The sequence below is a fragment of the Triticum urartu genome, chromosome 6A, assembly GCF_056163025.1.
Source record: "Triticum urartu cultivar PI428250 chromosome 6A, HENAU_Tu73, whole genome shotgun sequence".
Taxonomy (NCBI): Eukaryota; Viridiplantae; Streptophyta; class Magnoliopsida; order Poales; family Poaceae; genus Triticum; species Triticum urartu.
Genome location: NC_141878.1, coordinates 589,584,528 through 589,595,664, shown reverse-complemented (window position 1 = coordinate 589,595,664; position 11,137 = coordinate 589,584,528). Strand labels below are relative to the sequence as shown.

Genomic DNA, 11,137 nt, shown 5'->3' with positions numbered 1-11,137 from the left:
CACGGATGTCATCTTTTCACGAAACTTCATACGAGAGTAGATTGGGTACCCAGGTTTGATATCCCAAAATCCCAGAGTTTTTTCAAATTTTCCCAGTATTATTTTGAATTTAATGTTCATATAGAGGGTGGAGCACCCATGACTCCATGAGCTCCAAATCCTCTTCATGAAACTTACCAACAAATTTTACCGACTATCTTATTATGTGTTATTAATATTTTTACCGCCAACATATGCACAGTGCTGTAGAACAGTAATGTTGTCATATGTACTATTGCAAAACCTACAAGCTGTTGTCATGTGCAAGACTAACAGTATATAGGGGTATTTGACAATATTGTCACATACTGGTACTGCGAGATGCTAATGGGATATTCATCTGATTAGGGATGGCAGTTTTGCCCATGGGTATGGGTACCCGCGGATACCCTACCCGAAAACAACGGGCATGGGCAAGACTTGGAGAGATTTTATACCCACGGGTAATGGGTATCCATACCCGCAAAATAGATGGGCAGGGCATGGGTATGAACTTGTGCCCATGGGTAACCCAATGGATACCCAGAAAATAAAAAAAAAAGAAAATAATTCCTATTACATGTGGGTCAACATACAACTCCTAATCTCCTATTGTCTAACCCTAAATCTCGTATTCCATAAACCGTCCATAGCTGGCCCGTAATCACCTGCTCGCCACTCCTCCTACGGCCTATGTGACTCCTCAAAAAGATGAAACATCAACTCTTCTGTATTGGACTATTGTCCAACGATCAAGTTATCCTCGTGAACTGCTGCTCATACTCCATTGATGCCTCCAAGAGGCCTCCCACATGAGGAGGCTGTGTCTGTGCTATACTGGTTGCCCATCATCACTTGATTTTAAAACTCATTTCTCTACCTTTTAAAAATTTAATGTTATACATGTTACCCACTGGGTACCCATTGGGTATAGGATACCCGATGGGTATGGGCACGGGTGTTAATTTATGCCCACGGGTATTGAAGTGGGTGGGTATAGAAAGTTTCTGTGGGTATGGGTTTGGGCAGAAGGAGGTTGTACCCGCCCATACCCTACCCATTACCATCCCTACATATGATGAGTTCAACACTGCAGAGTCTGTGGGTTGTATGTGTGGTATCAGTTTATTCTCTGTGCACAAGGGGATTTCTTCACTTCACGTCTTCACCCACTCATCGACGGTGTGTCTTCTGTCCTCCTGGATAGGAACTTGCTGCATATTCAGAACACAGAGAAGAGGGCCAAGCCATCAGCAATTCAGCAGCCATGGCAACTTTAAGAAATCTTTCGAGTGATTCAAATGCTTTACCACTTCTCTTTCGTGTGAAGTGAACTCTAGGTTGTAAAAGATGTTGTCTCGTATTAAGTAATGGAATTATTATTGTCTATAATATTGATATTATTTTCCATGCTATGGTTGCAACACTGAACTCCAAAAAATATATAACCATTGTAGCATACATTGTGAACCATTACATCGATGGATGATGGTGACTGTCATGACCCGCAGCATAGCAAAGCTCTCTAATCCTCCTAGGACGAGTACCAAATTGCCATCAAAATAACCTTGGCTGCTTTCAGTTCAGCGGGCAGGAGTCTAGCGATCAGCTCCTTGAGAACAGACGGGCAACTGCTTTTGAGATGCTCGTAGCCATCGCTTGCTATCATCGTCTCCAAATTGGACGGAGAAACGAGGAACTCTAAACATGCTTCCTTGAGCCCATGGCAGCTATGTTGCTCAGCCAGAACTAAACTGGTTGCCACCGTATCGGTGTCAATGTGGCTGCACATTTTCTCCTCGCAGATGAGCTTCAGCCTCTGGATGTCGTACCTGTCCGCCGCTACAAGGAGATGACTAGCTGCCACCGCATCGTCTCCCTCACGGGTCATCTGCGGCAGCGAGTCGGTGTATATGAAGCGGAGCAAGGATCCGAACACATCGGCTTCCATATCATCAACCATAATCAGATCATCAGAACTCTCCTTCATGGCGCCAAAGAGCTGCGCCTTGAACACAGGCGACCGGGCTGCGAGCACGGACCGATGGGCCGAGAAGGTCTTGCCGTCGACTTGGAAGGTCACGCCCGTTCCATCCCTGCTCTTCAGAAGGGCTCCGAGATGCCGGTGCAAGTCGCTTGGAGGAACCACGACGAACTGACCATTTTCTTGGCCCTTGAACTCCTTCATGACCGTGATGTCGCACCGGATGGTGAAGCAGTCTGTTAGAAGGGAGAGAGGGAGATTTGGTGGAATATGATGGATGTATTATTGAGCCTCGAGGGCGAGTATATATTGAGTACAAGACTTGGAGGGCAAGAAGCCTCTCCTGGAGATAAGGTGGAGACGGATTACAAATCCTAGACTACCAAATACAAGTATCCCAAATATATCTCTAACATCCCCCGCAGTCGTAGCGGTAGCGTTGCGAACAACAGGAGCGTCGCGGACGGTCAAACTGGAGAGAATAGCAGCCGACGGACTGACATCCCCCCGCAGTCCTAGCGGGAGCGTCGTGGACAGTGTCGCGTCGCGGACGCGTTGACTGTAGAGGAAGCCGACGAGTTGCTCAAGCGGATGATAGCCCTTTGTGCCGATGTCGAAGTAGCCGAGAGCGTAGGGTGGTGTAGCCGTGGTCGAGGTAGCCGTGCGAAGAACGCCGTGGTCGATGTCGAGTCGGGTAGCCGATGTCGAGGGAGTTGCCGTGGAGCCGCGGGCGCAAGGAGGCGTCGAGTTAGTCATGGGCGCAGTGGTGTCGAAGAAGTGATGCGTCAGGAAGGAGAATGGTGTTGACGACGCGTCGCGCCGGGGTTGCCAACCCCGGGGGCACATCGTAGACGAAGGCACGCGCCGGTGTTGCCAGCACCGGGCATGCGTAGACGGACGAAGACGAAGTTGACGAAGCGCCGACCAGGCTTGCCAGGCCTAGGGACACGTCGTGGACGAAGGCACGCGGCGGTGTTGCCAGCACCGGGCATGCGTAGACTAGAACCTGCATGAGCTGTACGCCATGTCGAAGAAGTCAGAGAGGCCAGCAGAGAAGAACTCGACGACGATTGTAGCGTCCATCGGCGCGGGGCCGATGTCACCAACGGTGGTCGGAGTAGATGAAGTGGTCGGGGTAGATGACGGCGACGCTGACGACGGGCTCGTGCTGGACGAAGACGAACAGGGTGGACGGGCGGCGGCGACAGCTACGGAGGTAGCAGTGGCGGCGGCCAAAGAAGAGCGGCGGCGGCTAGGTTAGGAGTGCGGCGGCGGTGCTCGAAATAGGCGAAGAACCCGACAACGTGACGAAGACCGGCGCAGACGGTGGCGCTCCCGCGCCAAAGAGAGACGGCGCGGCGCATACCACGAGAGGTCGACGCGCGGTGACGACAGAGTGGACCGCGGGCCGCGGCGCTACGGCCCGAAGGGGCGACGCAGCAGCGGCAGGCGGTTCGGGGTGACGGCGGGAAGACCTCGGGGTGGCGGCGGGGACCACGGGCCGCGGCACTACGGCCCGAAGGGGCGGTGCAGCGGCGGAGTGCGGGTCGGTGCAACCGCGGGGACGGCCTCGGGGCGGCGGCTGGGACCGCGTATCGCGGCACTACGGCCCGTAGGGGCGACGCAGCGGCGACGCACGAGTCGATGCAACCGCGAGGAGAACCACGGGGCGGCGACGCTGCGGCCCGACGGGGCGACGCAGCGACAGCCTGTTGCTCGATCGGTGGAGGGGCGCGCTGAACTCGGGGACGATCTTCACGGGACCTGCGGAGGCGCGCGTAACCCACGGGCCAGGTCGGTCACGCGGCGTAGATGAGGCGGATCACGGCGGCGAGCGGGTGATCAAGCCGATCGCGCGCGAGGTCGGGGACGTCGCTCGGTGGAGGCGTGGTGGCGACGGAGTCCGAGATGAAGCCGACGGCGGCGGTCAGCAGGGCGGCTATGATTGGCCGCTGCATGACACGAGGCCGCCGGATTGGAGTGATGCAGGAGTCCCGGTCGGAGCAAGGCGGTGACGGCCGATGCAGGGCGACGGGCGGACCGACACGCGGACGGCGGCTGGACCGGACAGGTCAACGCGGCGCGCGTGGCCGCCAGGTCGAAGGAGAGGCCGGCTGGTCGCGCCAGGGTCGAAGTAGAGGCGCACGAGGGTCGACGGCGACGGCGGGCGACGCAAACCGATCAAGATTAGATCGAAAAACCAAAAAGAAAAACGCCGATGAAAACGACCGGCGAGAGAGTAAAAAAACCCGGAGCAAGGGCTCGGGAAAAAGACTCTCTAGGGCAGCTGGCCAACACGGCCGACGGATGAACCCTAGGTACGGGCGGCACAGCCCCCAGCGGCGGTCATGGGGGCCGACCGCCCCGGGGGCGGCGCGCGGGTGCGGAAGCGGCGGCGGCTAGGGTTTGGATCGTGATTAGGTTGATACCATGTTAGAAAGGAGAGAGAGATTTGATGGAATATGATGGATGTATTATTGAGCCTCGAGGGCGAATATATATTGAGTACAAGATTTGAAAGGCAAAAAACCTCTCCTGAAGATAAGATAGAAGACGGATTACAAATCCTATACTACCAAATACAAGTATCCCAGTTATATCTCTAACACAGTCGTCTATCAGGTGCGGCGATCGCTCCAGGTCCTCCTGCTTGATGGAATAGCCAACGCCGCCCCCGGATGATCCTTTGCCTCGGAAGACATTTTCTTGAAAGGTGCGGCTGTGCGACGGCACCCGTAGCCCGTCCTTGTCGAGTAAACAGAACCCGACCTTCGCCTTCACGTCTTTTGCATCAACAGAATCGAGAACCAGGAAGACGGTTACTAGATCGAAAATTTTGGGGTAGTACCTCAGAATCCATTCGTGACCTCCGACGCAGAAGGGGGGAGAAGTCACGCTCTCGCCGTTCTTGACCAGCCGCTTGGCTTTCCAGTATCCGTCTATCTTGAAGGCATACGATCTTTCCTCGGACTCGGCAACAATGGCAGCAGAAATCTTGCAGTGCTCCGCCATTCCGGTGGTGGGATGAATGGATAGATGGGAACCTGGGACTGTGGGAGAGAGGAAAGGTTTAGCTGCGTGCGTTTATATAGAGGTGTACGCGGGAAGCTGGATCGATTGGTTTCACCTTCAGTTTTAATGAAAACGGCGGACTTCATTTGCATGTTCTCGGTCTCGTTGCCTCTCATTAATTTACTCGTTTACCTCCACGAAGAGACGCCAGTAGACTGCGATGCTCGGAGATCTTACTACACTGGAACTTGAAGGTTTTGCTATGTGCTATGGGGGCAACCGCCTCCGGTTGGATCCAGAAAGGAACGTCGGCTTTATCTGTCCTCTCACAGAGATGCATTGATCCATCACCCCATCACAGAGAAAATCCTGAAATCAGAGTCCTAAGTTTTCCTACTTTCTTTGTTCAGTAATTAACATGATTCCCCCGGAAATAACCTGCAGGTCCCCAGAAAAAAAATGCAGCTTTAGAAGAAAGAATTCGAGAGAAAACGAGGACATTTGCTAATGTTGTGACTGATTGCCATGCACCAACTGAATGTTCGTCTGATGAGCTCAACATTGCAAACTGTTTCCACCATGGTGTGTGTGGTGCCAGTTTATTATTCTCTCTCTCTGTGCACAAGTTTCTTTACTAAGCCCAAGACCGCACTCACCGGCCCACAATGCCTTCTGTTCTCCTGCATAGAGCAAATGGAGAATCAAGACACATAACTCACCTTTAGAATTTACCAATATTTTATTTTTACCCCAATGATCAGTGCCACACTGCTGGCACGAAGCACTCCAGCCCTGGCTTTTTTACTGCTAAAATTGTCATCCAAAAAGCAAAAACAAACCAAAAAAAAAACTAAAACTTGCCATCCGAAAAAAAAATCTCATGCTTGACAATGAAAATTGTCATCCTCACGTCACTAAACTTGTCATCAAACCGTTCGGAGTTGCAATGTGTTCGTGCCACAAGTGTGTCGCTTATCAGGGTCCTATTTTTATCCCCATCATGTACATGTACAGTTTTTCTCATTAAAAAGAATATATGTAAAGGTGTTGTAGAACAATAATGTTCTGATATGTACGGCTGAAATACCTACAAGCTGTTGTGACTTACGAAATACATTCTAATGTTGCGATATGTCTTGTTGTATCTCAGAAAATTTGCCTCAAGTAAATAGACGGCTTTGTGCCTATTTTTTTTGAACAATCAGGGGGGGGGGGGGGGGGAGGGGGGGTCCCACCTGAATATATTACTCAAAAGCCCAAGGGCAAGTTGCATTAAGGATTACAACGAGAGGAGAGGTACATGCACCAAGACAAGGCAGCCTCCCTACTAACGGGGTCCTTAAATCTGAAGGCCCAAAGTGTAAAATCTGAGATGATGTTCCTAATAGTATCTAAGGCTAGTCACAATGGGCAAGAACATAAGCTAGTAACTTAGACACTTCCCTAGACTATGTTACTACCTTCATAGTGGGTAGGAACATCTATCTAGTGTCATGCAACGATGTATTTATTAGGTTATAGACTCATTGTTTTTTGGAGTGTGTGATGTTCCGGTAACTTAGGCTAGTTGTAATGGGGAGTACCATATACTAGTATCATGCATATGATACTAGTTTATGATACTACATACGTAATACATAGTATCATATGTTGGTATCATAAAGGACTACATTTATTATTATGCATGACACAAAGTAGCACATCATTTAATATGATACGGTATCATGATATGATACTCAAGCCTCTCTTTCTTCATTTAATTCTATGCCACTTTATCAAAATTGCTTAGCTGTCATGCATGATACTACCTATGATACTCCCATTACGAGCAGCCTTAGCTAGTTACCACAAACACCTCTCTCTTTATTAAATATGTGCCACATAAGTAAAGTTGTATTCGAGTGTGTGATGTTACTCCTAAGTTCCTCTCCATTGTGACCAGCCTAAGGGGAGTGCATCTTGTTACGGAAAACACGAGCGTTCTTGGAGTCCCACAACTTCCAGAGGATGGCGAGGGCGACGGTAGGCCAAGTGTTTGATGTCGAGGCCAACCGGTGTCGGAGTATACCAGATGAGATCGATGGCAAGAGGGACCTGAAGACCCAAGCGGAACCAAACCTAGGCTGTATATGGGCAGAGGAGGGCGAGGTTCGTCGCGTCCTCCAAAGAGATGTCGTAGCGAGGGCAAGACAACCCCGAGATGGTGGTATTGCGATTTAAGTTCGCCATCGTGCTTAGCCTGTCACGAGAGAGGAGCAAGCCGAAGATATTAACCTTGATAGGTGCCTTGGAGCCCTAGATGTACCCTGCATTGAGGTCAAGCTCATGGTCGGAGGAAAGCAGTGAGTAGGCGCACCTCGAGGTAAGCTCGTCTTTGGGCCACTCGGCAAGTTGCTGCTAAATTTGCTTGAGTACATCGCTGTACGGACCCTTTAGCCACACTTCCTCGAGACTCGCTAGTTTCTTAAGACGCAAAGATGACCCACTAGAGCAGTGAACCTTCAGCACCTCAACAAAGTTCACCAGTGCTGCTCTTTCAAAAGATACATGTATTTCACCGTGGGAAGGGCATGAGGTGCAATCAATCTCGAAGACCTTCAAGTTTATGTAGCACTAAGACGATGTATATATCCGGGAAACATTATTTCAAGCGCACCAGCCGGCTTGACACAAAGACGATGCAAGCCATCTTTCTCTTTCAACTCCCTGCATAGGATATTTACGTCCTCTGGATTTAGGCCCCGTTCTCTTTAAAGGGTTCTGAACCATAGGGATGTAAAAATTGACGTGCAACATTGACGTGTACAACACCAAGAGTATGCAAGGCCGTTAGCTTTCCAATCCCTGCAGGAACCTTAACGCTGACATTATCAAGCTGGCGGCTGCTGCAAATCTTGGATAACCAGCTACAAACCGAATCCCTTGAAACCACACCTGTTGCTACCGGTTCGCTATGGCCCATGCCATTAACATCTTCTGCAGGTGTTGGTGCTGTGGCTGGGTCCGGGCCATCACCATGTTCTTCTGGTGTTGTTAGCGCCACTGCAGGTCACGTCCGTTCCATCCGCGCTCTGTAGGAGGGCTCCGAGATGCCGATGCAAGTCGCTGGGAGGGACCTCGACGAACCGGCCATTTTCTTGGCTCTTGAACTCCTTCATGACCGTGACGTCGCACCGGATGGTGAAGCAGTCGGCTATCATCAGGTGAGGCGATCGCTCCAAAACCTCCGGCCTGATGAAATCGACGACACCCTGGGATGATCCTTTGTCTTGGAAGTAGGGATAAAAACGAAGCAGAAACGGACGAAACTGCATGCTACCATATTTGTGTTCTTATTTTTTGGCAGAAGCGGAAACAAATACAGAAACCGCGGAAATACTACTGGAAACAGACACAAAGCGAGTACAGAGCGGACACAGAAACAAAACTACATGTTGACTGGAACTTACAACCCCTTGAATCATAGAGAAATACACACAAAAAACAAACAAATTTAAGGAATTTTTAACATGGCTACGAAATAATATGGTTGTGTTAGCAACATAGGGTAGTATTGTAGCAGTACATGACAACTCCGTATAGGGTCTAATTGAGTACGTGTACGGTAGTAAAAGTTCGTCCTCAAATGATCCATTGTGCTCATTGTGTCATTGTGTGTTGTTTGGTAGTAGGGCTACAAAGCGGCCATGTTCCTATAGTAGAAACGGAAATTCCATATTCACGGAAACAGAAAGTTCCGTTCCAGGTTGTTCCACCGGAAAACACCGTTCCGTTTTTGTTTTCGTTTCCGCATAAAAATTTCCATTTCCGTTTTGCAAATTTCTGTCTTCATTTTCATATTTCCTTTCTATTTTCATTTTTCCTCCGGAAAAGTGGAAATTTTTCACTCCATTTTCATCCCTACTTGAAAGACATTTTCTTAGAAGGTGTGGTTGTACGACGGCACCGGGACGCCATCCTTGTCGAGTAAACAGAACCTGACCTTTGCCTTCACGTCTTTTGCATCAGCAGAATCGAGAACCAGGTAGACGGATACTACATGGAAATTTTTCGGGTAGTACCTCAGGATCCAGTCGTGACCTCCGACGCAGAATCGGGGAGAAGTCATGCTGTCGTCGTTCTTTACCAGCCGCTTGGTTCTTGAGTATCTGTCTATCTTGAAGGCATATGACCTCTCCTCGGACTCGGCTACAATGGCATCAGAAATCTTGGAGGGCTCCATCATTCCGGTGGTGGGATGGATGGATGGATGGATAGGGACATGGGAGAGAGGAAAGATTTTGCTGCGTGCCTTTATTGAGAGGCGTACGCCGGAAGCTGGATCGATTGGTTTCACCTTCAGTTTTATTGGAAAAACGGCGGACTTAATTTGGGCACTCCCATCTACTCGTTGGCGCAATTTGTTGTCATTTACTACTCGTTTACCTCCACTCGGAGGCCCCGCTGCATGCACTGCCAATACCTTCATTGAAGCATCTCCAACGGATGCGCGATTTTAGCGCCGCGCTGGAAAAATCGTCCTTTTTGCGCGCGCAACCGTTCCTGGTGCTTCAGTGGACCCGCAAAAAATGCGCGTGCTATAATTGGTTCAGCGCGCTGAGCAAAACGGTATCGCTTGCCGCTTATTTCAGGCTAGTCATAGTGGGAGTAACTTAACTAGTAACATAACGTATTTCAAGAAATTTTTGTTTATATGGCAAGTATTTAATGTGAGGTGGTAACATAATATGTTACTGTAACATAGCGCTTCCCAAGACAAGATGACTCTACAAGCTAATAAATGAAGTCATCTATGACACTACTATTATGTTACTTTGCATTATGAAGGTAATAACTTAGACTAGTGTCTGACACTAGTCTAAGTTACTCCCCACTATGACCAGCCTCATGCGCCCGCTCTACCGCGCTGGACAGCGACGACTCATGCGTGACTCCCACCAACCGCCAGATCCAGCCGCTGGCGCCGCCGCCCGCACCTCCCCATTAACTCCGGCGACCCGATGACGCTTCCCCGGCATATCCCCGCGCGCCGCTGCTGCTTTCTCCACCTCCTCTCGTCGCCACCGCCCCTCGAGCACGCCGACGAACAGCGCCTGGCCGCCAACTGCCGCTCGGCGCCCACAAGATGTTTGACAAAACGCCTGCAAGGTATGTATTGCTTCAACTTCACATTTTGTAGATGAATTTGGTGCATATTGTTTGTAGTTTTATAGACTAGTTTAAATTCAATATTATAGATGAGTTTGTCTATGATTCTTCCGACGAAGAATTTGATACTGAAGAGGAGGAGGACCTTGCAATGATCCTAGCTATGCACGTCAATAAAAAGCCGAAGCACCGTGGTTCGATTATGGGTCGTCAGAAAATTTGGAGGGATAAGATCGATGCCGGCAACATATTGATGAGGAACTATTTTATGGATAATTCCATATACCCCGAGTCGTACTTTCGTCGCCGTCTTAGGATGAGCACCGAGTTGTTCAAACGCATTGCAGAGAAACTGGCTACCCATGATCAGTTTTTCAAACAAAGGAGGAATACCGCCGGAGAACTCGGGCATAGCACCTTTCAAAAGGTGACATCCGCTTTGCGTATTTTGGCATACGGTATTCCGACTGATCTAGTTGATGACCACTTGGCCATGGGTGAGAGTCAAGCCATTATGTGTGTCAAGCGCTTCGCAGTCGGAATTGTGCAAGTGTTTGGTCCGGAGTATTTGAGAGCTCCCAATGCTGAAGACGCCGCAAGGCTTTTGGAGATGAACAAAGCTGGTCTCAGCAGTTGCAGCAGCTAGCGGATAATCCAGCATTGGATAGTACCGCCCATCCATGCCGAGAAGCAGCGTGGGTTCCGCCCCGGGCGACTCAATGCTGGATAGATACCCTGTGGATGACATCATGGAGAATACTAACTGCGAGCTACACTTCAAAATGAAGAACATATCCATGAAGGTGGCGGACGCCGTTGCTTTTACAAATCCCCCCGAGGCAACATTCCATTGCAACCTGATTCCAGCGGGCCATGCTCGTGTCTTGGTCGATGAGGTGGTGGACCCATGTTCGGGGCTACAGCTTGACATTCTTGGAGGTGACAACGAGCACACATTGGGAGAGGCCATACATC

The 11,137-nt window shown here is 50.0% G+C and overlaps 3 protein-coding genes across 3 annotated transcripts; 1 reads left to right on the top strand and 2 right to left on the bottom strand.

Annotated features, from left to right (window-relative positions):
* Positions 1 to 1,552: 1,552 nt before the first annotated feature.
* On the bottom strand, positions 1,553 to 5,014 carry LOC147966749 (BTB/POZ and MATH domain-containing protein 2-like). The gene is made up of 2 exons (XM_087530942.1): positions 4,612 to 5,014; positions 1,553 to 2,238 (listed from the first exon to the last, which is right to left on the bottom strand). The coding sequence occupies exons 1-2, from the start codon at positions 5,012 to 5,014 to the stop codon at positions 1,553 to 1,555; spliced, it is 1,089 nt and encodes a 362-aa protein (XP_087387068.1).
* Positions 5,015 to 8,933: 3,919 nt separating this feature from the next.
* LOC147966748 (uncharacterized) lies at positions 8,934 to 9,236 on the bottom strand. The gene has a single exon (XM_087530941.1). The coding sequence runs from the start codon at positions 9,234 to 9,236 to the stop codon at positions 8,934 to 8,936; it is 303 nt and encodes a 100-aa protein (XP_087387067.1).
* A 778-nt stretch (positions 9,237 to 10,014) lies between these two features.
* Positions 10,015 to 10,808, top strand: LOC147966747 (uncharacterized). Its single transcript, XM_087530940.1, has 2 exons — positions 10,015 to 10,162; positions 10,252 to 10,808. Exons 1-2 carry the CDS (start codon positions 10,015 to 10,017, stop codon positions 10,806 to 10,808), a joined length of 705 nt encoding a protein of 234 aa, XP_087387066.1.
* The last annotated feature ends 329 nt before the right edge of the window (positions 10,809 to 11,137 follow it).

What these genes read in the sequence shown, in the direction of transcription:
- LOC147966748 (XM_087530941.1), bottom strand. Translation starts at nt 9,236, where the DNA reads ATGGAGCCCTCCAAGATTTCTGATGCCATTGTAGCCGAGTCCGAGGAG.
- LOC147966749 (XM_087530942.1), bottom strand. Translation starts at nt 5,014, where the DNA reads ATGGCGGAGCACTGCAAGATTTCTGCTGCCATTGTTGCCGAGTCCGAG. An exon ending in GCCGCACCTGATAGACGACT is followed by an intron (nt 2,239 to 4,611) that starts GTGTTAGAGATA and finishes CCCTTCTAACAG; the next exon opens with ACTGCTTCACCATCCGGTGC.
- LOC147966747 (XM_087530940.1), top strand. Translation starts at nt 10,015, where the DNA reads ATGACGCTTCCCCGGCATATCCCCGCGCGCCGCTGCTGCTTTCTCCAC. An exon ending in TTTGACAAAACGCCTGCAAG is followed by an intron (nt 10,163 to 10,251) that starts GTATGTATTGCT and finishes TCAATATTATAG; the next exon opens with ATGAGTTTGTCTATGATTCT.